Here is a 27,138-nt window from a genome sequence, read left to right as displayed (position 1 = left end):
GGGGGTCTCTTGGAAGAACCCGTGTGGGTGGATGGGGGTCTCTTGGAAGAACCCGTGTGGGTGGATGGGGGTCTCTTGGAAGAACCCGTGTGGGTAGATGGGGGTCTCTTGAAAGTTGTCCTCTTCTGCATGGTGCTGTGCACACACACACAGACACAAATAAATACAAAATGATTTTTAGAAAAAAAATTACTGGGAACCACACCAGAGCTTTTTTGGGTTTCAGCTAAAATCCTTTCACTGTTGAGAATCCAATCCAGGATCCCAGCACACAGAATCAGAATCAGCCTGGCTCTTTGGCTTATTAGGACGGTATAAATGAGGACCTATGAATAACCTGCTTTTCACTCTGCCTTCCCAACAGTGTTCTCTGATTTTAAGGATCTGATTGGCCAGATTTTAATGGAAGTACTGATGATGTCAACTCAGACACGAGATGAAAATCCATTTGCCAGTCTGACAGCCACATCCCAGCCCATCGCCACGGCAGCTCGGTCACCAGACCGCAATCTCATGCTGAACACTGGCTCCAGTTCAGGAACAAGCCCTATGTTCTGCAACATGGGCTCCTTCAGCACCAGCTCGTTGTCCAGGTCAGTGCTGTGGTTCTCTGCTGTCTCACTGGTAGTAAAACAGCTGTGGCCGTTGAGTTCGAGTTCACAAGGCTGAACTGTGTCTCAGACATGTGGGAGGAGAGAGGGGAAAGGGGGTGTGGCCATTGGATGTGACTTTACCATTCCTTAGTTGGATTTCTTAGCATTCTGTGGTTAGGTTGTTGGTTAAATTTTAGACACACGTGGCTGTATGTGCTACGGTATTCTTTGAAAGGGTCACCTACATGAATGTAGTGATCAGAGTCTGGTCATTTTTCAAATGCTTATCTACTTAAATTCCTAGAGTGTGTAGTATAAATGTGCTATCCTTTAAAAACTGACACCCATTTTAGTTATCTCAAGTTTTTCTTTGATTTTTTTTTTTCCTTCCCTCGGTCTCTCAACTAACTCAGCCTCTATGAAACGAGCCCAGCCCCCTCTGCCAGTTTATGGAGTTTTTTGCCAGTGCTCAGCCCATCCTTTGCCTCACCTTCCCACCCAGCCCCGCCGGGGGTTCTGCCTTCCCAGTCCCTCAGCCCCCATGGTGTAGCCCTGCAGGCGGCTGTGCCTTCCCAGTCCCTCAGCCCCCATGGTGTACCCTCGCAGGGGGTTGCGCCTTCCCAGTCCCTCAGCCCCCATGGTGTAGCCCTGCAGGCTGCTGTGCCTTCCCAGTCCCTCAGCCAGTCCCTCAGCCCCCATGGTGTAGCCCTGCAGGCGGCTGTGCCTTCCCAGTCCCTCAGCCCCCATGGTGTAGCCCCACAGGCGGCTGTGCCTTCCCCANGCAGGCGGCTGTGCCTTCCCAGTCCCTCAGCCCCCATGGTGTAGCCCCACAGGCGGCTGTGCCTTCCCCACCCCTCAGCCCCCATGGTGTAGCCCCACAGGCGGCTGTGCCTTCCCCACCCCTCAGCCCTCACAGCACAGCTTCTGGAATTGCTGCTGGAAGCCAGCCCTCGTCCCCGAGGTATCGGCCCTACACTGTCACGCACCCATGGGCGTCTTCACCTTGCCCCACCCCACGCTCCTCCATTCTGGCTAACTCCCCAGGCTTCCCTTCCCACGCAAGTAGTCCCCGGGCCGTACCTGCCAGCTCCTCCAGACTGAGGCCCCGCAGCAGGGTCCCTGCCTTCCCAGCTGCCTCGCCCAGTGCCGCCAGCAGACGTCCCTCCTCCCTGCGGATCTCTCCTAGGTATTTATTTGCAGGAGAGCTGCGTGTGTGTTTGCAGTGCAGGGAGAGGAGATTAACACGGTTTGGAAAGAACTGCTGTGTGACACTGACCTCAGTTGAATTCTGGAAGTCGCTGGGTTATTAACCTGTATCGCTCGATCGCTAGCTGTGGTAGGCATGCGCCTACCTCCATGATTCTGGCAGCCTTTTGTCCACGAGGAAGTGAAGATTCCCCTCCTCCCCCTATCGTCACTCCTCCTGTCATCTGCACACAAAAACCAAGCACTCCACCTTCTTCTGAGATCTAGTCCACGAGTCCTTCCTCGGAGACTCTGGGCAGTGTTTTGAGAAATGGGGCTCACAGGATGCCTTTTTTTGGACTGGGCCGGTGTCTGCTCTTTCTGCGAGTTATGCGTTTCTGTCTTGACGTCTGATTGCATGTAGTTCCAGTCTCTCAGAAAGCGGCAGCAGCAGCCCAGGAATCTGGTGGCCTCCTTTTTCAAATGTCCCTGGGTGTTTCTGTAACTCAGGACGTTGTGTTTCTGCATGTCGGTGCGTACAGCTTCCGAGTGTGACATTTACTTTAAATGACAGCCTGCAGCAGCAGCTTCCTCCTGTTCCCTCTATCCTCTGTCCCTGATGACCTTTTTTGCTTTTGTTGTGGTAGTATGTCCGACAGCCCTTTCTCCTTCCTCTTCCTCGAACTTTCTGGGGACAGTAGTGATGATGATGAAGAAGAAGATGAGGAGGAGTTGGATGAAGGAGGTGGTGATGATGATTTTTCTTATGTCCAGTTTGGGTCCAGGTACCGGCAGAATGGAGTCTTGCCCCTGCATGTGCTTCAGGTGCTTAGGGACTAACGTTAGCGAGCACTGCTGAGAGCTCTCTGCTTTGAGTCCAGACAGGGTAGTGTTAAGTGAGGAAGGCTAGCAAGCGTGCACTGAAGTGAGAGGACCTTACCCTGGGAAGAAGCGACACATAGACAATTCATTCAACTGGTAATTCAGCATATCTGCGTCATCGGTCACATGCCTGGAGAGAGCTGAACCCCCATTCAGTCTTAAGCTCCCCTGCTAGGAGGAGATGAGGGGCCTCCACTGCTCATCGCCAGTGTGTTCCTGAGTGTGGTTGTTTAGATTGTAGGTACTGAAGAATAGCACTGTGGTTTGGGTGTGTGTGGCCATTTCTTCCACATCACGCAGTCCATTGTAACTGGGATTCTCTTTTTACATCTGACCTTGAGTCTCCCTGAGCATCTCTTGAGTTTCAATTGAGCAGTGGCCTTTTGTTTCTGGGGCCACTGAATGCCCCCCACTCCGAAAACTGGGTTAAAAACTGCATTTCTAGATGATTTGGGGCACACAAATTTAATGACCCTTTGTTTCTACGTCTTCAACTGAATTTCCCTCTGGACCCACCCAGTTTGTGTTTGTGCCCAGTACAAATAACTCCAGGCTAGAAGTATAGAGCCTGCAGCAGGAGCTAGGTGCGCATCATTAAGTTTGGCAGCTCCTGGAGAGAGAGAAGAATGTTGATGCAAGGTGACTATTGACCCCAAAAGATAGATGTTTATATTAGGTTGAATATTTTATTACCTTTTCCCAAGCAAATATTACCAAAGGCAACTGTGTCTTTCTTGTGCCTGTAACGTCTGTGTGACGACCGCTCACACAGCAGACATCCCTAGGAGTGGCTTCCATACGTGGTAAAATGCTTCATTTGTTTTGGTTTGAGCTGTCTGTGAGCGGAATGTTTTGTTTAGTTCTTTAGCAGATCACGTCCTGCTTTTACTGACACGTCTCTTTGTAGATTCCCTGTGTCCAGCCGTGCCTGAGCTTCAGGTTCTGTGCTTATTCAGTGGCTGCGGTGTGACTGTGGATCGGTGCTTGTCCAGCATCGCCTGTGTGCTCTCTGCGGTGGGACTTGGGCTGGAGCGGCGGGAGGACGCTGTGGTCTTTGTGTTTCATCTCTGCTGCTCGGGTTCTTTGTGTGGCTTGGCCAGAGTTTTAGGCTCAGTTACAAGGTTACATTTTTATCAGTTGGCTCCAGCTTCTTTGGCTACACTGAAATGAGATATCTGGCTTGTCTATTGGAGATTACGATTAGACTCCAGATAAAGTGTATGAAGATGGTAGCAGGACATAACACTAAACAAATCGAGAGCTTGAGGATACATGGAAGTCAGGACAGCAAGAGCTAGCAAAAGAACTTATTATTTTTTTTGAGTGGAGTCTTTTTTTGTGCTTGTAAAATCCCATGTGACTCCATTTCACACAGCAGACATCTGTGAGAGCATGTTTTGATTTATCGGTGGGATAAATTTATATATCTGAGGATGTCCTGTAACTTGGTATTGGGATTGTTAGCCAGAGCAATCAGAGCAGTAACAGAGAAACAAACAGGCTGTGAATAAGAAAGAAGTCAGATTATCTTTTGTTTTTGTTTTTTTTTTTTGAGACAGGGTTTCCTGGAACTCCTTCTGTAGACCAGGCTGGTCTTGAACTCAGAGATCCACCTGCCTCTGCCTGCTCAATGCTGGGATTAAAGGCGTGGCCACCACTGTTCCCCGAAGTCAAATTATCTCTATGTACAGGAGATGTCCTTCTATAGCTTTCTCCTCCTCCTCTTTAAGGTTTCTCTTATTTATTCTATGTGTAGGGTTGCCTTGTCTGCGTTTGTGTCTCTGTATCACATTGGTGGCTGGCACTCATGGACCCTTGGGGACTAGATTTACAGACAATTGTTAATAGTTGCTAACACGACAGTGCTGGGAATTGAACTTGGGTTCTCTGGAAGAGCAGCTGGTGTACTTTATCTCTGAACCATTTCCTCAGCCTGATTCTGTAGCTATTTAAAACTGTATTATTTTATGTTTCTGTGCCTGGGTGTGTGTGTGTGTGCACTTAGAAGCATGTAGGTGCTTTTGGAGGCCAGAATAGGTTGGAACTGGAGTTAGAGATGGCTGTGAGCAGCCATGTGGGTGCTGGGAACCGAACCTGGTCTTCTGTGAGAGCAACAAATACCTTTAACCATCTCTCCATCTCTGTGATCTATGTTAAAGGACCCAACCAGAAAGCTGGAAAGTTTACTAGCACTTTAAGTGAAGTCGTGGGATGCAGGGAAATGAGTCATTTTTCTGTATAATAGAATGATCATGTTAAGAAAGAAAGCTAAAAAGCTAAAAGTCCCACAGAGCAGTCTTTCCGAGGTAAGAAAGAAATCATTTTGGAATAGTAGTGTTGTCTCTCAGGAAAGGGCTTGGACGCTGACAGCCTTGAAGACACTCCTTGTCTGAGGGTCATCAGAGTTCATGCTGTGCAAGGACTTTAATTCCTACAGATCATTTTATTAAGTAAGCCAGGCCCAGAAAGACACACAACACTTTCTCCCTCATATGCAGAATCTAGACTTAAAACTAAAGACTTGGAGGCTGGGAGTGGCTCAGCAGTTGTGAGCACACACTACGCTTGCACAGCGTCAGCTTGACAGCCTGAGTTCCATCCAAGGACCCACACACACAGTGAAGGAGACAGAGAAAAGTGACTTCTGGGAATGTTCTTATTTCCATATATGTGCTGTGTCACACGCACACACACACGGTCACATACACATGCATACACAAATACACATTAAATGAATAAATGTAATTTTTTTTAAAAAACAGCTCGGGGGTGGGGGAGAATTGTCTCAGGGAAGAGTCCGTAAGGGAAGGCTTATCTTGTCACACCGCCCTGAAGACTCATATCCTTTCTTGTCCCAGAGAGCTGTGCAGTTTGCTACTTATTTTCCTCAGGCTTGGGCTCCAGTGTCATCTCCTCAAGGGCTAGCGTCTGACCGTAGTGTGTCAACGTTGGAAACCGAGGGACGTAACAGTCCCGTGCCTACTCCTGCAACTTCCCCAGTGCTGTGCCACACCCAGTCTCTGCCTTTATTCACTGACATCCTTCATCTGTGCCATTCATTGTAGAGTCCCTGGACTATGAACGGTGCTCAGAGCGAGCACAGCCGTCCCCAGTGCACATTTGTAGAGTGAATCAGCTGGTGTGAACTTGATTAACTCTGGGCCTTAGCTTGAGAAAATACAGAATTTCAAGGTCTATACTTAAGAGCTTGGTAAATGGGAGGCTTGAGAGATGGCTGAGTCGGGGTGCACTCCTGGGAACCTGGGTTTGGCCCATAGATGTGCTTAGAACAAACTTGGTGCGGCAGTGTGTCACATGGGTGTGGTTTGAGTGCTGGCGAGGAAACGCAGGCAGAAGGATGTCCAGCGCATTCAGTGAGCTCCTGAGGGTACAGCACTCAGTGGTGAGCACACACAGACACACACGCACACTCACAGGCACGCATGCGCTCGAGTAGAGAGAACACTCCAGGTAAATGGAAATGTGAGTATTCCCATTAGAGAAGGAAACACGCAGGACCCTGTAAGACGCAGGTGATTGTTATTGGTACATTTGAAATGTAATTCAGTCTGGACCAAGGGCATGAGGTGTGTGTTATTTTTGAGAATGTTTTCATTGTTTGGGATATTCTGTTACATTCCTGTTCTAGGAGGCAGTTACCTGGTTAGCAAGCACCTCACACTGCTGATTAACTCAGACTGCTGATGTGGTTACCAGAAAATGCTGGTGTAAGTTTTTAACCTGTCCCTTCTTGGGACTTAAATATGAAACGTTTCTAGGATTTTAGGATGTCAGAGTTGGTGCAGGTATCATGAGTGTGGAGGCTGGGGACCTGCTGGTGGTTATCCTTCCTCAGCCTCACCTGCTGAGCAGCGGGGACCATACCACTGCCGCTGACGTCCCCTCGGCTGTGTTCCTGACGAGATTAATGTGCTGAGAATCTTTGCCGTCATTTTGACCTCTGACTGTTGACTTGGCGTTGATGAGAGTGGCCCTTTAAGACTGGGATCATGATTTCCTTGGGTACTTTGAATATCTGATCTAGGATTTTCTCTAGGGTTGGGTTAAAGGTTCATCTCACCTTTATCCCCCTTCTGATGTAAATCAGCTAATTGCTTGCTGTCTGATTCATGAAACATCTCTTAGCTTTGAAAACTCCTTGATATTTCCTCAGGTCCTTCTTTGTGTTGTCTCGCAGAGGATGGACAGACTTCTATATACTTGGTCATCTTAGGCATCTGCCCCTCTGCCTGAGTGCAGAGATCACAGGTGTAAGCCGGTGCACCGGTCGGTCACCTGCCACTTGACATTCTAGTGGAACACTTGGAGTGTGGTGATTGTTCAGTGCAGTGTATTGCTGAGAGCTGATTGTAACTCGAGCCGCAGCGCTGAGAGCTGATTGTAACTCGAGCCGCAGCTCCCTGAGCCCACACCACAGGTGCTTCATACCCTCGGGCACGAGTCACGTGCTCATCTGGGTGCCACGTCACACTCCATGCAGCTGGCAAGGTTAAACTTCAGAAAGTGTTTGAATGTGTGCTTATCAGGAAATAGTTTAAAAGTTTCATTTTAACCACCAAGTTATGTTTTCACTGACTTATGTGAGAGCTGCTACAAGGACAGTGGCTGTGAATTACACATAGGAGCAGGGCTGTATTAGCAAAGTCTTTGGATTGTGCAGTGAACATAATCAGGGAGTCCCAGGTAAAACTCAGGCTGCTGTGGGTCAGGCAGGCTTTCCCAGAGCTTCCCAGGGCCTGCTCTATCAGCACGCTTGCGGTAGGTTTGTATCCACTCTTGGTTGCCTGTCTCCTGCGCTTCACACTGTTCCTGCTTCTGCTGTCCAGCCGGTCGGGACCTTCCAGAGCGTGGCTTAGTGAGTAAGGCACACTTGCTGCTGTGAGGATGAACGTGCTCTGCCTCAGCGTCTCCCGGCCACCTCCTCTGCTGTTGTCCTGGGTCTGGCGAGGTGCTCTGCAGCCCGGAGGCCTGCCCCTTCCCTAGACTTCCCCTCAGCCTCATTCTTTCCTTTTTAAAAATGTTAACACACTGGAGTTAGATTACAGTAATTTGGGTTTGTTAGACCCTGGGGGACAGCCTTGGCTTTGCAGCATGGTTTCTTGTGCACTGAGTCACCTCCACACCCCACTTCCATTCTCACGTCTGCTGTGTGTGTTTCCCCAAATGCCAAGGGGAGCTAAGCACACATTTTCCAAATGTAGTTACGCGTGTCTCTCTGAGTGTGTAGCCTATTGTTCTCTCAGTTCTTAGCTGGGTCTCTTAGTTCCTGTGCTTTGTCTGGGTGCGGTTGAAGGAGAGACGTCAGGTCCTGCTGTCTCCCATCTCTGTCATCTTCCATAGGGGATATTTTTGCCTAACTTCTCCCCTTTGTTTCAGAATTTCCCGCTTCTTCCTTTGTCTTCATGTCTTCGTGATTTTTTTGTGTTAAGTACAAACAGAAACACAAAAATCAGTGTGGTACTGGAACATCCGTTTTGTTGGAGATTCACCTCAGCTTCTTTGTCCAGTATCCTTGGACCTCACCATTGTGCTGCTTGGCCTTTGTCTGGGAATAGTTATTATATATATTCTATAGTAGTAGCAGGGCTCCACAGCGCCCCCTGCAGGTGCAGTGGAAGTTCTCCTTGCAGGGCACAAGCGAAGCTGGGACCACTCCCTGAGTCCGCTTACTCTTTGTGCAAGACTTTTGTTTATTTGGTTTTCACTGATTTGCTTTTCCTTGTTCACTGAAATTCCTGAAAATTCAATAGCAAACACATTCATTTCTCCTTCCAACTTGGCATTCTCTGGCCTGTTGTGATGCTGTGAAGTCTCTTCAGATCTGTGTAGACATTTTGAGGATGAGAGTGGTACCGTAGTAGTCACTTGGAGCATCTCTCCTAAAGTGAGAGACTATAGCACTGTCTGGCCATGTGTGTCTGCCCAAGTGATACCACTCGTTTTGGCTCATGAACCTGTGGTGACTCCAGCTGTTCAACACTCAGCAGCAGTCTCTAGTCCTTCTGATTTGTAAGTTAGCATCCCCAGCAAGGCCAGGTCGCCCTGACAGGCTAGGGCATTTCTCAGACATCATTGGTTGGCCTGGGCGCAGACAAAGCAGCCATGAGCTGCAGTGTGGCTGCATGGGGAAATTGTGCTTCACCGTGGGTGCAGGCTCCTAACCGGCTTTCTGCTGCAGAGTGGCCAGCTGTGCTCTAGAAAGCTGTGCTCTAGAAGTGGTCCTGAGAAGGAAAGCATTGTCAATCTGTTTTCTCTTCTCCAAAGTTTGGGAGCCTCTGGTGGAGCAAGTAACTGGGATTCGTACAGTGACCATTTCACCATTGAAACCTGCAAAGAGACGGACATGCTGAACTACCTCATCGAGTGCTTTGACCGAGTTGGAATAGAGGAGAAAAAAGCACCAAAGGTACTGCGGAGCGGATTTCCCAGAGAGAAAGCGAACCTTGCTTATGTATGCCCGTGCTGACCCCTGCGCAGGGGCAGCTGTTGGGTGCCAGTGTGCCAGCAGCTTAGGCCCTGTCTGTGAGAACGGAATCTAGTCCTGGAGAACCCACAGCACCTTGTAGACGTTATGCCAGAGCTCCGCTGTGAGTCGGAGCGCCTGGGCTCTGGAGTCTGTCCTCTCCTCTGTCTGCCCATGATGTCCGTGGTCCTGATAATTGCTGATAATTGTGTCAGTTTTCCAGTACTAGCACAGAATGTCCAGGAAGCTCAAAGCAAGAAAGGTGGATTCTGCTCACAGATCCTTAAATCCATCACCAAATGAGTCCATTGTTTCTGGGATATGGTGAGCATCTTTGTAGACAGGTGTGGTACAGCTAAATTGCTGTTGTCATGGTGACCAAGAAGCAAAGGAAAGCCGAGGAAGTCCTGGGATGAGCTAGCTAGACTGCTCAGTCACACTCTAATTGACCTGCTTTCTTTCATGAGGCCTTACCTGCCAATCCTACTGTATCATCAGTCAGTGCATTGCTGAAGCTAGAGCCAAAGCTCTGATGCCCCTTTACCCCTCAAAAAATGCCCATCAGCTAGGAACCAAGCCTATAACATAAGTCCTCCAGGGACATATTTATATTGAAACCATACTGCTAGGAGCCTGAGATAATCCTACAACTGACATTACAGAGCATCCATTCCCTGGATTGCAGGAACTGTTACAGTCTATGAACTTGGATTTTCACAGTTGCCCAGTGAGTCCCCGCAGCCCGCATGAGAGTGATAATCCTCAGAGGTGAAGCTGCAGTTGTACAAGCTGCAGGACCATGCTAAGACAAGGAAGTAGCATTCCTCAGCCCTGTTTTTCAGACCGGGTCTCTCTGTGTAGCCCTGGGTGGCCTTGAACTCAGCTTCCACTTGCATCTGGAAGCTGAGATGGAGGTGTGCACCACCACACCCGGTACCTTCCGCTGTCTCATTCCATATCTCCTCATTCACATCTCACTAATACCAGACTGACGTTAGAAACTGTTGTCCTTGGGGGCTAGAGAGGTAGATCAGCGGTTAAGAGCACCCACTGCTCTTCCAGAGGTCCTGAGTTCAATTCCCAGCACCCACAACCATCTGTAATGAGATCTGATGCCCTTTTCTGGAGTGTCTGAAGACAGCTACAGTGTACTCATATACATAAAAGAAATAATTCTTTAAAAATTTTAAAAAGATCACATTTAAAAAAAAAAGAAAAAGAAAGAAACTGTTGTTCTTAATCTCAGCAAAAGCAAACTAACACTAGGTGTGGTATACCCGGGGAGCCTGGGACAGGAGGATTGCTCTAGATGGAAATCCACCTGGGCTACTATACAAAAGACTCTGCCTCAGAGTGTGTTATAACTCCCCCCAACGGGAAATGGAATGGGTGTGCCCGTGGCGCTGCCCATCTTCTCTGATTAACCTTGGTACAGGTGGGCATACTTGCCTTACTTTGTCCATTAAGAGCCCAGGGTGAGAGAAGCAGGCCATTTCATAGCCATGCCTCTGCTCCTAGCCTTTTTGGTTCTTTATGCTGACTGTTGTCTCTCTTCTCAGATGTGCAGCCAGCCAGCAGTCAGCCAGCTTCTGAGCAACATCCGCTCGCAGTGCATCTCCCACACCGCACTAGTGCTACAAGGTTCCCTCACACAGCCCAGGTATGACGGACGACACTCGTGTTGCTGTGCTTCTGGGTGGGTAGGGAAGGCCAGCGCTCAGTGCCTGTCAGCTGCCAGTTGTTTTATACCATGTTGAGAACTCTGGGTCCTGTATTGTGACTGTCTCTCAGTCCTCAGAGCTCAGGCTGGAGAGATGACTCAGACTTAAGGGCACTGGCTGCTCTTGCCAAGGACTTGGGTTCAATTCCCAGCATCCACATGATGGGGCGTAGTATCTGTAACCCCAATTCCAGTACATCTGATGCCCTCTTCTGGCCTCTTTGGACACTGTACACATGTGGTATGGTACAGAAACATACATACATGCAGGAACAACATGCGATAAACGTACATCCGCCTAAGGATAGCGAGGTATTTAGGAGTAAAGATGCACTTCCTCCTCGTGGAAACTGTGGAAATAAAATGTGTTCTTCATTTCCTAAGTGGTACGGGACATTTTAAAAAAGAAGTTATTTACTTTTTAAGAGTTCTCTCTACTTTGAAATATGTAGAGCCAAGGCAGAATATCGATAACTTAATACCTAGTGCTTGGGATTATTGTCTGTTTTTGACAAAATAACCACATTCCATGTGCTTCCACATTGATTACCACATTGATTAGGTATTAGAGAACAATGGGGGTAGGGGGGACCAGCTGAGGAGGGACATTATCTATAGTCCTAGCATTCAGGAGTCAGAGGCAGGAGGATCAACACCAGCACAAGGCCATTGTGGCCTATATAGGAAGTTGCAGACCCGCCTTTGTTTCATACTGAGCCCTGTCTCATAAAAACAAGATAAACCAAAGTACAGTTGTAGGGAAAATATTTGGGATAATTTGCTATAATTTGTCTGTTTCAGAAAGTTTTGTATAGCTCCCAAGGTTAATAAAAGATTGCATATTTCGTTTATTTATTTATTTATTTATTTATTTATGCCAGGGGTGGAGGCCTTTAGTCCTAGCACTTAGAAGGCAGAGGCAGGTAGACTCTATGAGTTCAAGGTCAGCTTGGTCTATACAGCGAGTTCCAGGACATCCAGGGCTACCCAAAGAAACCCTGTCTTGAAAAACAAAAACAAGACAATACAAAATTTTATTTATGAGTATGTGTTTTTTTCTGCTTGTATACTTGTGTATTCCATGCATGCCTGGTGGCCATAGAGGCCAGAAGAGGGCACTGGATCCCCCCGTAACTGGAGTTAGCAGCGATTGCTGCCATGTCACTGCTGGGAATTGAACCCAGGGCCTTTGGAAGAGCCGTCAGTGCTCTTAACTGCTGACATCACATTTCTCCAGCCCTATATTTCATGTCTATCATGTAAAAACAGCTAAAGGAAAAATGGAAAAAATGGGATTTTCTTTTTTTAGTTTTGGTTATTGCCTGTACTCTAACCACATGCTTTTTAATCTTTCAAAATGGAAGAAAATTAGTTCGTATAGCACCACACGTCTGTAATCTCACAGCACTGGGGAGATTGATGCGGGACTGACTACTAGTTTGACCTTCGTGGGCTCTGTAGCAAAACCTTGTCTTTAAAATCCAACTAACTTAGCTGGATGGAATGGGGCATGCCTTTAATCTCAGCATTTGGAAGGTACAGTCAGGTAGATCTCTGAATGCAAAGCCATCCTAGTCCAGTGAGTTCCAGGACAGCCAGGGCTACCCAGAAAAACCTTGTTTTTTTGTTTGTTTGCTTATTTTTTGAGACAAGGTTTCACTGTGTAGCTCTGGCTTTCCTGGCTATGTAGACCAGGCTGGACTGGAACTCAGAGATCTACCTCTGTTTCCTGAGCGCTGAGATTAAATGTGACACTGCTGCCACTGCTACCAATTGAGGAACCTTACCAAACCAAACCAAACCAAACAACAATAAAATCCCCACAAAACCAAGTAACAGAAAAAAAGAAAAGGAATTTGAAAGAGATTATGGCTATTTTTTTTCTTCAATGTAGATGAGACATAACAAGGATTTTTTTTTTTTTTTAATTTAACAAAATTAGATTCACTTATGAGCCTGTGTGTGTGCTTGTGGGTGCTCTTACAGGTCAGAAAAACGTGTTGAGATCTCCTGGAACTGGATTTACGAACCGTTGTGAGCCACCACAAGGGTGCTGGGAATCAAACAGGTCCTCTGCCACCACGGCCAGTGTTCTTACTGCTGAGCTGTCTCTCTGGACCCATAATTGATTTTTTAATGCATTTATTATTTATCTTCCATTGCTGAGGATCCGGCCTGGGGCTCTTCGTACGCTAAACAAGTGACGTACCTCCCAGCCCCTAATGCTTCATTTAGAAAGACTTGTTGTCTTTGCAGTTTCTACTGATGTCTCCTTTAATAGGCCAGATGTCACCATTGTCAGAAAGGTCATGCTTTGCCTAAGTAATGGTTGTGCAGCGTGTTTGGTAGGTTTTGTGTTTCCGTGACGACGGGCGACCTGTGCGGCCATGGCATTCCACACGCTCCCATCACAGCCCTTGCTCTTCCTGCATCTGCAGGTCCTTGCAACAGCCATCCTTCCTCGTGCCGTACATGCTCTGCAGGAATCTCCCGTACGGCTTCATTCAAGAGCTGGTGAGGACCACTCACCAGGATGAAGAGGTGTTCAAGCAGGTATGCTCCAGCTTTTAGCTAAGTGCCTCTCTGCTGTGAAGATACACCACGTCATGGGGTAGGGGAGAGACTCATGAACCCCACCTCTCCCATGAAGTTAGTAGGGGCTGCAGGCTGGAAAGATAGATACCTTCTTGAGTGATAAAGCCACTGGTAAGGTGGGAAAGGAAGGGAGGGGAAGAAAGAGGTGATGAGGGCCTGAAGTTAAGAGGAAGAAGAGGATGAATGGAGTGGGAAGGAGACGCCGGCATGTGATGGGGTGAGGGTGATAAAAGTGCATTTATGTGCATGTACAAAAAGGCCGTCATGAAACCCATCATAAGTAATATGTGCTAAAAAGGAAATAAATAAGAAGGTCCTCGATCTCAGTGTGGGTGCGGCAGCTGGCAGCATGCCGTCACCTTGGTTTCTGTCTAGTATACTCATGACTCTTGGTTTAAAGACCTTCCAGTTCTTACGTGTTTGCAAAAGCGCAGTCCAGGCCTGTGATCCCAGCACTCGCCAGTCAGAGGCACGTAAGTCTCTGTGGGTTTGAAACCAGCCTGGTCTATATGGTTAAGTTCCAGGCTAGACCTTATCTCATGGGGGTGGGGGGGAGGAAGGAAGGAAGAACAATTCAGGAATCAAGAAGAAAAATTCTCTGTAAAGCGGTTCTATGCTGCAGTTGGTTGGCCTCGGTCTTTAGTGGTGTCTTGTGGACACGGGAACGGCAAGGCAGCACCTGAGCTCCTCATCTTTAGGCGAATCCGTAAACTCGTGTGGGAAAAAGTCATTGTCTCAGGAGAGTTAAGTGAGGCAGCCTTTGGGGGTGATGACCCTTAATTAGAAGAATTTTCTTTTTTCATACACGCCAGCAATGAAGAACCCAGAGTAACTTTAAAATCAGGTCAAAAATCAGCTGAAGGGACATTTTGTGCTTATTTTATTGATAAACTCATGCTGAGACCATAATAAAGTGACCTCAGGTGGCTTTGTAAAGGACATGGCATGAACTCAGCGGCAGCAGGCAGCATAGATAGGTCTCTGAGTCACGGAAAGCTGGTGCTCTCTCGGGCTGGCTGGCGTGAATGCTGTTGTCTTTCCTGTGTTTGAGGTTTCTTTGGAGAGAATGGGGAAGGAAAGGGACCTGGAGACCCCAGACCACATCTTACCTTTTACCTAACGGGTGCACCAACTATGACGTGGCTAAATCCTTGACTGGAAATTCTACTTCCTTTAATGTTTGAGTGATGTTTCCAAATGAACAAACAGAAATAAACAGCAACTTAATGTAAGGGCTGGAGATAAGTCGTTGAAGCTTCTATCTCACCTGGGAGGCTCTTCCTTGGAAATAAAAGAGTGACTTTTTTTTTTTTTTTTTTTGGTTTTTCGAGACAGGGTTTTTCTGTATAGCCTTGGCTGTCCTGGAACTCACTTTGTAGACCAGGCTGGCCTCGAACTCAGAAATCCGCCTGCCTCTGCCTCCCAAGTGCTGGGATTAAAGGCGTGCGCCACCACGCCCGGCAAAAGAGTGACTTTTAATATGCAGGTCACAACAACAATATGGTGCCTAGGCAGGCAAGCTGTCTCTACGTAGAAGTGCTTGCTTTGTAAGCCTGACGGCTTGAGTTTGGTTCCTGAACCCACAAGGGAAGGCACCTAATAGTTGCCCTCCGATCTCACATTCATATGCACACATGCCTACTTATACAACATATTATATGAACACAGTAAAATTAAATTTTAAAAATAGAATCCTTGATGATAACAATTTATACTTATTCATATTTTGCCTGTTTATTATCAATTATCAATTAAACTCTTACTTACATATGAGGATAACTCTACTAAAAAGAATAAATTTTAAATATTATTTGGATGGACAGTTAATGGCGTTTATCTGTGTGACTGTAGAACTTTTGCCTTCTTGATTGCGGTTCTGGCATCTCTTGCCCGTGTTGAGTGTTTTCAGATTGCTTAAGAAAGCACAAATAACATCCACCCTGATTACTTGAGTTACAGAGACCAGAATGATCTCTTCCAGCGCTGTTCTGATAACCTGGCTGGGCTCTGCGCAGGTGTGCGCTATCTTTCTATCCCATGTCTTCTCCTGTGCTGAAACTTCCCTGGGATGGGATGAGCTTTGTGGCCTGAGGGATTGGTGCAGGTTTCTTGTGGGTTTATACTACGCACCCTTTACAGCTGTGGTTCACGTTGGTGGCTGCTGTGTACCTTCTCCCCGTGATGGTGTTAGTCTTAGATGCTAGCCCACTCCTAATTATGTGGCTCAATGAGAAGGCACTGTGAAGTTTGAGGGTGAGCTGTGCTGAGCAGCAGGGCTTGGCCACTGTCACCAAATCAGTGCCAGCCTTGTGTGTCTGACTACCCTTCAATTTCCTGGTCAGGTGACTGTGTTAGCAAGACATTCTTACTAAAAATAAAATTTTCAGTTTGAACATTCATCAGCTGTCTCCTTGTTCTCAGTTAGTTGAATGCAACAGAGGGAAACAATTTCTTAAGTGTTGGTGGATTCGAGGAGAAAGTGGAACACTTAGTGTGATTTCCATGCAGATCATGGGTGTTGCCAGCAACACTGTGGGGACAGGGCAAGTGGGAGTGCTGAGGTGTGCAGCAGGACCCCCCACGCCCTCAGCCGCCCTGTCTGCGCCCTACAGGCCGTGGGCCCTGCCAGAGTGCTGCTAATGCTCAGCCCTCGCTCTTCCCTGCACAGCTGGGCTCTGCTGCTGCTTGGACAGTCGTCCTGGTGGACCAGCCACACCAAAGAGTTGTAGAGTTGTTTATATGGATGGGGAAAACCAGTTTGTCTCAGGGGGCAGGGGAGAGTACGAGTGTGTGGACTACAGACTGGTAGTCGTCTAAAGAGCCTGCCTGCTAACTTTTCTCACACCTAACTTTTGTGGTTCTCTTTCTTACAGATCTTTATCCCCATTTTACAAGGCCTGGCGCTTGCTGCCAAAGAGTGCTCCTTGGATAGCGACTACTTTAAGTACCCCCTCATGGTAAAAGCTTAATCTTTCCTTTTTAATTGATATATAAATAATCCCCTCATGGTAAAAGCATATTTTTTTTTATCAGATCTATGTTTAACCTTGTTTTTCCTTTTCTTTTCCTTTCCTTTCCTCTTTCTTTCTTTCTTTCTTTCTTTCTTTCTTTCTTTCTTTCTTTCTTTCTTTCTTTCTTTCTTTCTTTCTTTCTTTCTGACAGTCTCGTGTTTGCATTAGCTCATGGCCCTGCGCCCTCCTCTCGAGTGCTGAGATTACACGTGTAGATCACTCTCACCTTCAGATGTAAAACCTGAGACCCTGCTGTAGGCCAGACACTTGTGTGACTGTGTCCTGAGCCACCCTAGTGTATTGGCAGCTTTCCATACTCCGCTACTGCCAGTCCTAGACAGCATCGAGTGAGGCACTGTGGGAATGTGCCTTGCTATTCTGGGGAGCCAGCACAAAGGATGACTGTCAGAGGCATCTTGCTGGTTTTCAGAACAACAAGCAAACCATACTTGGGATTTAAACATCAAGCATAATGAGATAGCTTGCTCTTGAGTTACTAATTGCTTTCTGTTCAAGCCTGACAACTGGAACCCCCCACGTCAAGATGAGAGATCCCACATACATACTCTACTCCCCCTTTCCCCAGACACACATACAGTAATAATAAATGGAGATGCAACAGAGGATTGGGGCTGGGAAGACAGCTTAGCAGTCAGGAGTGTATGATGCTCTTCTGCATGGCTGGAGTGTGGTTTGCAGCATAGCCTGGAACTCCAGCTCCAGAGGATTTCCCTCTTCTGCCTTCACAGGTGCTGCCGAGCACTCAGGAGGCATGTACCCGGCACACACAAAATAAAAATAAAGTAAATCTTTAAAAAATCCCCAACAGATCATTTCAGTATCTTCCTGTGCAGTGCAGGCTGACCGTGTAGTCATGAACCTCCATCATTCTCCAGAGTGCTAAGATGACTGCTGTGTGCTGCCATGCCCGACTGAGCCAGAGAGATGACCCAGCAGGTTAAAATCCTTGCCACACAACCCTGTGACCTGAGTTTGCTTTCTGGGAATCAACATTAAAAGACAGGTGTGCTGCCTACTATCTGTAGTCACAGGATAGCTAGGGTAAGATAAGAGGCTGGTACAAGATACTTGGCTGCAAGCTTGTGGGCTTAGCTGGCTTGGAGCAGCAAAGCACAGTAGTAGAAAAAGGAGATTCTGCCCCAAAACCTGGTGCAGGGCACTAACCAACTGCTGAGCAGTTTTATTTTGACATCTAGATAGGGGCTTTGGCATGTGTGCGCCTGTCTGTACATGTGCATGTGCACACGCACACACACACACACACATAAATGCACACTAAGTGAATAATTTTTTAAAAATTTAATAGCCTGTTAATACAGGTTAAGGAGTCGATTTAGTAGCTAAAGTGCTTGCCTGGCAAGCAGGAGGACTAAACCCACATAAATCTCGGGGTGTCTGTAGCCTGCCTGCCATTGAGGCCACACATCTCATCCGTGGTCTTTGTTTCCAAGTAGATGTGCCTGGTGCCCCGTGGTGCTCAGAACAACCGTAGACTATAATAAGAGTCTTTAGCCAGATTCTCACCGAGGACTCAACTGTTATGAAACACTGCTGTCCATACAAGAGGCATCGTGGTCCATGACTTTCATCCCATCACTTGGCAGGCAGAGGCGGGTGTACCTGATCACTGTGAGTTCGAGGCCAACATGGGCTAGAACTGTTCCAGAACAGCCAGAGCTCTGTAGAGAGGCCCTATCTGGGGAAAACAAAACAAAAAACCTTTCCAAACAGCAACAAATGAGAGGGAGGCTCTTTTCTATCTGACATTTGCTGCTTTGAAATTTTGAGAGATGAATGTCTTCTGGTATTTTTGTTACAGGATTATAATAGAAAAAATACAAAACCATGGAACTCACTCACTATATGACTTACATATAGGTACAACTTTGTATAGAATGAGGCCATAAAAAATTGAAACTATGTTTGTTCCTTTAGTAATTCTTTTCATTTAATTCCATTATGTGGATCACTTATAATATTGGGGATGTGCCCTGTACCCCCTAGGCGCTTGTAAAGCAAGCTCTCTTCCCTTAGGATATTCGTAATTCAGGGTAAAAGTCACACCATCACAAAACATCCTCACAGTTAATCTGTGACAGACGGTCAGATAGGTAACAGAAGGGCTACTGTTAGAAAATCAAGACAAACGGGCAGTGGTGGTACACACCTTTAACCCCATCACTTGGGAGGCAGAGACTGGCGGATCTCTGAATCAAGGCCATCCTGGTCTATAGAACTAGTTCCAAGGACAGTGAGGGCTACACACAGAAACCCTGTCTCAAAACAAATGGAAAAACAAGACTATCATAGCAGTAACAAGGAGAAGTTCATAATAATGTTGGGAATGAGGTGAAGCTGAACTGAGTGTGGTAGTTCACGGTCGCCCAGTGTTGGAGATCTGAGACGAGAAAGTCATGGGTTGAAGGCCAGCCTGGGCTACAGAATGTCCACTTAAACAAAGGCAAGAACAAAAGCCAGGTGTCTGGGTTCACCTTGATCCTCGCACAGAGTCGGAGCAGGAGGAGCAGGAGCTCAGGGTCTCTTTGATCTGCACAGTGTGACATTATCCTGGGCGCACAATATCCTGCCTAAAATCTCACTTTGAGCCGGGTGCACTATAGTTGAGCAGTTGAGGCTGAGGGAGGACGATCATTCCAGGATTTCCTAGTGAGAAAGTCCAGATAAGTCTGTGCTATATAGTGAGATTCTGTTTCCAAAAAAATCAAGAAAGTAGACAAATAAAAACTTTGAGCATGTTTCTGGGGCTGTTTGTTACAAACTGTGTGGCTGGGCACAGGAAATGGAATCTGCTGCTGCTGCCTCAGCGGGGATGCCTTTAGTCAGCGCTGGTTGATCACCCTCGCTGTTCTGCAACACAGCCTTGGAACTGCTGCGCTCCTTATCTGGTTTAGTTTAGTGACGAGAATGTGATGACAGGATCCACAAAATGCCCTTGGTGGAACACAGTCATCCTTTGTGGGGGGGTGGGATTTAACTTGGGGCCTGCTGCTATGCTGGTACAGTAAGGAGGGTGCATCAGGAAGGCATGGAGGGGAGGAGGGCAATACAGCAAATAGAGGAGGACTGTTGGAGCTATCACAGAAATAACTGGGTTATTGTTGGATTGATAACTGGCTTTGTCCTATGCTGTGACCTCTAGGGTGTTGTTTCTTATGCTGATGCTACTGAGCATGTGTCAGCCCCAGTATTTAAGAGGTTAAGGCAGGAGAACTGAGAGTTCTGGGCCAACCTGGGCAACATAACAAAGCCTTATCTAGAAGAAAACACACACATGCACAAGGACAAACACCTGACATCTCACACAGATGCAAACACACCCCAACCCACGATGATAACGATAAATCACAAAGATGGCGTGTGGCAGCCAGCCTCAGGGTTTTTCCCCAGTTGTGGACGGTTTGCTGCCTGGTGTTTGGTGTTGAGATGGTCTCCAGCTTTCCCTGAGGTATTAATGTGATATCCTACATTGGGCCATGAGAACTTAAACTTGGAATCAGTTCCGTCCATCCCTGACCTGTGAGCCTGTCCAAAGGCTCAGTGGCTGGTAGGTAGCGTCTGGGGTCCCGAGTAAAGCTCTGGGTGTTGCTGCCCGGGATTAGCACACACAGCCTGTGCAGTTGATCTTGTGTTGTGAATTGATAAAAATGAAAACTCAGTCTTAAAAGCTAAATGCACGTGTTTGGAAAGCTGTTCACCAGGACACCACAGGGCGCTGTCTGCGAGCGAGCAACTGAGGTGTGAGTGCCTGCTGCCTGGGCGTTGTCTTCTTTCTATCTATCTATCTATCATCTGTCTGTCTGTCTATCTATCAATCAATCATCTGTCTGTCTGTCTGTCTGTCTACCTATCTCTAAGTAGAAACACTATTAAGGCTGATGGCCTCACAGAGAGCTTTGCCCAGCATTTGTAGTGGGAATGAAAGCTGTTCCTTGCTGTCATACATGGCACAGTGTGAGACAGAAGACATGGCAGTGATTCTTTCCCTTCTTGTTTCTAGGCACTGGGTGAACTCTGTGAAACCAAGTTTGGGAAGACACACCCTATGTGCAATTTGGTAAGTGCCCACCGGGTGAGTCTGCACATGACCTCTGTCAACAGGCAAAGGCCAGTTTTAAAGTAGTGTCAGCTAAAGACTTCTCTTGAAAGACATTTGTATGTGGGCGGGGCTGCCCTCCTCTGTTCCGCTGCTATTATAGAGCATATTCTACAACGAGGGCTGGTTTTTCTAGAGGAGCAGGTGCTGTGGGACATTGACAGCCTTTGAGTAGCATCAGAATAGGTTGCTGACCTATTGCAGAGTTCCTGGTTTGAGGAGAGTCCTCATCCTAAGCAGTGTGCCCTCTGCTCTAGTAGTGGTATAGCAGTGTGGCCTTGTTGCAGTCTCAGATGCAGCAGGCTACACAGACAGCACATGAGAGTATGGGGACCTGAGGGAAGGAGGGGCTTAGTGGGAGGGAGACAGTGACAGGATAGGACAGTGCAATAGAAATACATCAGACCACACACTTACACGCACGCACACAATTGTGAAAGAATAACTAAAAGTTTAAACGTATATCTTATAAAATACGGAAGTTGGAGAGTACCCTCTATCTGAGGTCAGAACTATTACAAGGAGCCCTGTGTCTCCAGGTGCTGGGTGGCTCTGCGTGCTGCTCTCTAAGCTCCTCCTGTGTCAGCTGCCTCTGCAGCTTACCTGGCCCTCTCTCTGTCCTGTGTCTAGGTCGCCTCTTTACCCCTGTGGTTGCCGAAGTCCTTAAGCCCTGGTTCTGGGCGGGAGCTGCAGAGACTCTCCTACTTAGGGGCCTTCTTTAGCTTCTCAGTCTTTGCAGAGGACGATGTAAGTACTCAGTGCGTAGCCACTCAGCTCATTCCTGTGCTCACTGCGCTCTTTGTGATTGCCTGCGTCCCCTTCTCTTCCAGGCAAAGGTGGTTGAGAAATACTTCTCAGGGCCCGCCATTACCCTGGAGAACACACGCGTGGTCAGCCAGTCACTACAGCACTACCTGGAGCTGGGACGGGTAGGTGTTGAGAGGAGGGAGGGCCTCTCTAGGGAAGAAGGGCCTGACCCAATGTCCAGTGCTTGCCGGTCATTCGTGTCATACAAATCAGACAGCTTACAAACAAAGTGCTCCGTGTCGACCCCAACCCGATGCTTTTAGCACTTGTTGCTGCTGTCACTGGGCAGAGATAAAATGCAAGCCTGTTACCTCAGGCGTGCCCGGCAAGGTGTCTCCCAGTGACTGAAACGTAGCTATGCCACTTCTCTGGGAACATCATACCCAAGTAAGGAAACTTTATGTGTGCTCTAGGAGGTAGGCTGTCCAACATGATTCTTTTAAACATGATTTCCCAGTTAATTAAACAGTGGTTCCTCCCTTTGTGAAAAAGTGCAGTGAAATGGTGAAGGAGCAGACTTTGTAGAGGGACAGAGCAGACCTGAGCTGGGGGCTGGCACGCCTGGTGGCCAGGCTCTCTCCAGCTTTTACTATGTCTTCCGTGTGCCTTGCTAATCGAGGCCACACTGGTTGTGTGAGGGAAGAGGCAAAGGCTAGTTATTAACACTGACTGCTCAACATTCTTCCTGTTGCAAGCTGCTGTGCGCGCTCTCTCTCTCTCTCTCTCTCTCTCTCTCTCTCTGTGTCACACACACACACACACACTTCTTTTCTTGACTGTACTTGGGTTCCCTACAAAGGAGAGAGATGGGGAGTGGGAGGCTCTTCTTAAAGTAAAAAAGAAATCAATTGTTTTTTCATTTTGAAAATAATTTAGCAAGAACTTTTCAAGATTCTACATAGTATTTTGTTAAACGGCGAAACTCGTGAAGCAGCTCTCAGCTACATGGCGGCCGTTGTCAATGCCAACATGAAGAAAGCCCAGATGCAGGTAGGAGTCCCCAAGTGCTTTCAGTTACTCATTAAAGCTGTTTCTCCAGTGCAGATGTGACTTTGCACCTCTCAGGCTGCGTTCTGGGGGTTGGGAAGGCAGCACAGAACAAGACGGGCAAGCACAGCATCCAGGCAGTAGTAGTCGCTGATGGAAGTGTGAAGGATTCAGGCATACTTGTAAGATGCCAGAATGGCAGCACAGGGGTGGCTGTTGATCAGGCAGCAGAGCAGCCTTCAGCATCGACTGAAGAGCGGCTCCTTACAAGGCTGAGAAAAGAGCCCTCCTGGTGATCGTGTGTTAGGTGAGAAATGAGCCAGCGTTATTGCAAGCCCAGCACACACAGTTCCTTTGACTCGGAGGCCATGGGCAGGTAACAAAAGAAACCATGCTCTTGAGTCTATTTTACCGACGAGGACTCTAGTAGAATCCACGGCAGGAACCGTGTGTGGGCCACAGAATGACAAGGTGTGGGGTGGGAAGCACCTGACGAAGCACCAAGAGTCTTGAGGACGCCGGTGTCCATGGTAACAGTGGGAAAATTAAAACTGTAGGCTGTTTAGAGTAATAAGATCTTGGAAGCAAAAGAATAAAAGTATGGAGAATGGCAAAATCCCAGTGTCTTTTGAAACTCAATAGTATTCTGGTATGTCATCTGTTGACATAGTCACATGGTAGTGTCACCCATAACTCAACAGCCAAGAATACACAGTCAGAAGAGGTCATGTGCAAAAATCCCATCATGTTCTGTGTAAGTCTATAGTTTTACATTGGGCCACATTTACAGCTGGCTTTTGCCACATGTAGTCTGTAAGTTGGCCATATCTGATAGTTACTTCTCTGTGCCTCAGTTTCTTCATTTGCTAAGTGGGTTTAAGAGTGACCGCTAATTTGTGAGTCTTTTACGTGTAGACCATTAGAATCGTTCTGAGTGTGTCGTGATCCCTGAACCTCTGTCATTCAGACAGGGCTGTGCTCACTGTGTAAGATGGGAAAGCTGCCATGGGGGCGAAGGACAGCTCATTGTTCTTGAGAAATAAGAAAGAAAAAGGAAGCTACAGTTGCTGTGTTTTACTTACTGACATGAAGTTCTTCTCTAAAATGTGAATTATAGTGTATGGACTATGGGTTATTACAGAGGTCAGTGAGTCTGTGATGATGGATAGGTAGAACCTTGCTGGGCTGGCACCTGCTAGCTGATTGACAGTGGTAGCCACATGTCCTGTCACTGGCTTTAGGGCCTGGTTACATTTGAATGTGCTTTCATAGATTTGTGAAATGTGTGCCTAACAATTGTTTCAATTGCTTCACGTCTTATGTCACAGGCAGATGATCGGTTGGTGTCTACAGACGGGTTTATGCTGAATCTCCTTTGGGTCCTGCAGCAGCTAAGTACAAAAATCAAGTTAGAAACAGTTGACCCCACTTACATATTCCACCCGAGATGTCGGATCACTCTCCCGAATGATGAGACACGGATAAATGCAACGATGGAGGATGTGAATGAGTGGCTGACAGAACTCTGTGAGTGACGTGGGCCTGGCCCTCTCATCCTCGTGGCTCTGAGAGAGAGAGATACATAGTTAAAATTAGCAGAGTAAAAATTCATCCTCGAAGTACTCAACACAGCTTCATAGAATAGATGGGTGTGAAAGTGAAGAAAGAAATAATAACAGCAACTTTTTAAAAAGACTCATTTATTTCACATATATGAGTGCCCGATCTGCATGTACAACTGTGTGCCAGAAGATCCCATTACAGATGGTTGTGAGCTACCATGTGGTTGCTGGGATTTGAACTCAGGACCTCTAGGAGAGCAGCCAGTGCTCTTAACCGCTGAGCCAGCTCTCCAGCCCAATAACAGCAACTTTATATTATATAGATTTTGTGTTACATTTTGACAGTTGAAACTATGACTATTTTAAGGTGTGATAACAATAATCTTGCTTATGTGTGGAATAGAATGAATTCCTACTTACCTGAAAATGGAAATGCAATGATCAAATGTATACCTTCTAAAAAGTAATTATTTAGTGCTCAGCCTTTGTTAGTGCATGCGGATAGCCCCAGCACTTAGGAGACTGAGAGAAAAGAATCATGAGTCCAAGGTCAGCGTGGGCTACACAGCAAGACCCTGCCTTCTAAGACCAAGAAAAGAAAGAAGTAGATGCCTTTTAATGATTTATTTCCTCGCTTTAAAGTAGAATTCAGCAATACTTGAATAGAAATTGTAATACTATTGCAGAGGGGAAGGAGGCACACGGAGGACAGTTATTAGAGCAGCAGTGGCCCAGGGCTCAGTAGCTTATGAGTTGAGGACTCCTTCCCTGTGTTGCCTAGGCTAACTTCAAGTTCTTAGACTCCTGCCTTATCTCCTAAGCATCAAGACCTTGCCCTTGCAGCAGTGCAGCTGGTTAAGGGTGCAGTCATGCAGGAGAAACAGCCTGATGCTCTTTAGCACATCAGGATAGCCATGAGTAGTGGCAGCTCAGGTGTATTTCATAGACGTTCATGGGATTATTTGTTCTAACACAAAGAATGATGAAGTGCTCCGACCACCACAGTTGTACACAAGTGTGAACTCTCCCTATGAGCCCAGTTATGTCCTAATTAAAAGCCACTATATAATGGAACCCTCTCCATGATTCCAGTTTTCCGCCTCTACTTGCAACATTGATGGCTTCGTAAATAGTTCTTCCTAGAAGATCAAAAACACAAACATGTAGGAAAATGGCCATAATTTATTAATATGCACTAATTATTTCAGATTGAAGTAACATGTTCAGCTTGGGAAATGAAGATGGTTTTATAGAGTATACCAGAAAGACACATTAAAAAAGATTGATCTATGCCGACATTTAGTCAGATAAGACGATATGGGACATTAACTAAAGCAGGAGGAGTTTATTTCTCTTGCAATATCACATAAGTTAGTAATTTAAAAAAATATTATTGGAGGCTGGTCTTAGTAGTATATGCTTTAATCCCAGCACTGAGAGGCAGAGGCAGGCAGATCTCTCTTGTCCAGGACAGCCAGAGGTTCATAGAGAGGATCCTGTCTCAAAACAACACAAAATGAAATGTCCTGGCCTGGGGAGATGGCTTACTGGGTCAGTAAAGCACCGTCAGGCGAGCATGAGTTCCTGGGCTCAGCTTCCTCAGACCTCATAAAAGCTACATATGGGTGTATGCATCTGTCATGCCAACCCTGGGGGAAAGGAGACAGGATGACCTTGTATTATCCCCGGTCTAGCCTCGAGCTCATGATGTCTATGCTCAGTGATATACCCTGTCTTAAAAGTGAGGTGTCTAAAGGCACAAGCTCCGGCCTCACGTCTGCAAAGCCATGTCTCCAGAAACACGCGCACACACACCGTGTCCTCATACACAGACACACACATGCACACCATACACACATACCATGTCCTCAAAGACAGACAGACAGACACACATACACATGCACACAGAAATATTCTAGGCTCGTAACTGAAGGATTCATGTTTGTTTGTTTGTTTCCTTTTCTTTGTAGATGGTGATCAGCCTCCATTTTCTGAGCCAAAATTCCCTACGGAATGTTTCTTTCTCACCCTGCATGCTCATCACCTCTCTATTCTGCCTAGTTGTCGTCGCTACATTCGCCGACTTCGAGCCATCCGCGAGCTCAATAGGTATGCGCCATGCTCGCTCTCCTGGCTTGCTGTTACTGCTGCCTCCAGGCACAAGGAGTTGGTTGTGGTCAGAATGTCTGAGAGTAGGCTGTGTGCATTACAGGGTGCTGTCTGCCTCTACTACTGCGATGCCTCTCATTTGTCCAGTGTTCTTCTGGTGATAAAGTGATTCAGGCCTTGATCTCTGAGCCCTGGGTGCTCCTCTCTGTATGTGGTTGCTAAAGTCTGTTTCCACTAATGTGAGAATGATCAGGAACCGCTGTGAAGAATGTCTGCCTTTTAAGTATATTCATCTTGCTCTGGACTTTCTTTTTCTTTTTTTCTTTTTGTTTTTTTGTTTTGTTTATTTGTTTGTTTTTGTTATTTTCGAGACAGGGTCTCTCTGTGTAGTCCTGGCTGTCCTGAAACTCACTTTGTAGACCAGGCTGGCCTCGAGCTCAGAAATCTGCTGGCCTCTGCCTCCCGAGTGCTGGGATAAAAGGCATGCGCCACCACGCCTGGCATGCTCTGGACTTTTCAAACCTTGTTTTCCTGTGATAATCAAGAGAAACAAGTAATTGGACTTTGGCCTGTTGTTTGTGTCTGAGGAGCCCAAAGTCTGGCTTGTAGCCTCACCTGTCAATCATGGAATCATTAGCACCATTGCTGTTTGTGACCCAAGAATCTGTGGATGGTCAGGTTCCCCGAGGAAAGGAACCTCTCAGCACATGGAGACAGATGCTTGATGGACAGGCCGTTCTGAGCCACTTCCATTTGGTCTTGGGTGGCTTTCAGAAGAACTGGCATATTGAATATCTAACTATACATTCCTCAGATCATGGATGCCAACATGGACTCCATAGATTCTTTTGTTTGTTTGTTTTCAGGCTAGCTCTCTGTGTAGCTTTGGCCATCCTGGAACTCTGTAGACCAGGATGACCTAGAACTCACAGAGATCTGCCTGCCTCTGCCTCCTGAGTGCTGGCTGGCATCAAGGGCCTACGCCAGTGATTGGCAACTCTGTAGATTGGGTTTTTTGGGTTTTGGTGTTTTGGGGTTTTTTTGTTTTGTTTTGGTTTGGGTTTTTTG

General features: G+C 47.0%; 1 protein-coding gene across 2 annotated transcripts in view; it reads left to right on the top strand.

Annotated features, from left to right (window-relative positions):
• Positions 1 to 27,138, top strand: part of Ube4b (ubiquitination factor E4B) — a 104,670-nt gene that overhangs the window by 48,983 nt on the left and 28,549 nt on the right. The window contains exons 6-19 of one of the 2 annotated variants that reach the window (XM_029475722.1): positions 365 to 593; positions 1,007 to 1,089; positions 1,461 to 1,779; positions 2,426 to 2,563; positions 8,946 to 9,087; positions 10,704 to 10,804; positions 13,303 to 13,417; positions 16,333 to 16,416; positions 20,510 to 20,566; positions 21,236 to 21,352; positions 21,436 to 21,534; positions 22,289 to 22,402; positions 23,728 to 23,926; positions 25,932 to 26,070. In XM_029475722.1, coding sequence (XP_029331582.1) covers positions 365 to 593; positions 1,007 to 1,089; positions 1,461 to 1,779; positions 2,426 to 2,563; positions 8,946 to 9,087; positions 10,704 to 10,804; positions 13,303 to 13,417; positions 16,333 to 16,416; positions 20,510 to 20,566; positions 21,236 to 21,352; positions 21,436 to 21,534; positions 22,289 to 22,402; positions 23,728 to 23,926; positions 25,932 to 26,070 — 1,936 coding nt within the window. The remainder of the gene's footprint in view (positions 1 to 364; positions 594 to 1,006; positions 1,090 to 1,460; positions 1,780 to 2,425; positions 2,564 to 8,945; positions 9,088 to 10,703; positions 10,805 to 13,302; positions 13,418 to 16,332; positions 16,417 to 20,509; positions 20,567 to 21,235; positions 21,353 to 21,435; positions 21,535 to 22,288; positions 22,403 to 23,727; positions 23,927 to 25,931; positions 26,071 to 27,138) is intronic. The other variant, XM_021161159.1, reaches the window with a different exon arrangement.

This window comes from Mus caroli, chromosome 4 (assembly GCF_900094665.2).
Source record: "Mus caroli chromosome 4, CAROLI_EIJ_v1.1, whole genome shotgun sequence".
Taxonomy (NCBI): Eukaryota; Metazoa; Chordata; class Mammalia; order Rodentia; family Muridae; genus Mus; species Mus caroli.
The sequence above is the reverse complement of the archived record's forward strand: the minus strand, read 5'-3'. Positions and strand labels throughout refer to the sequence as shown.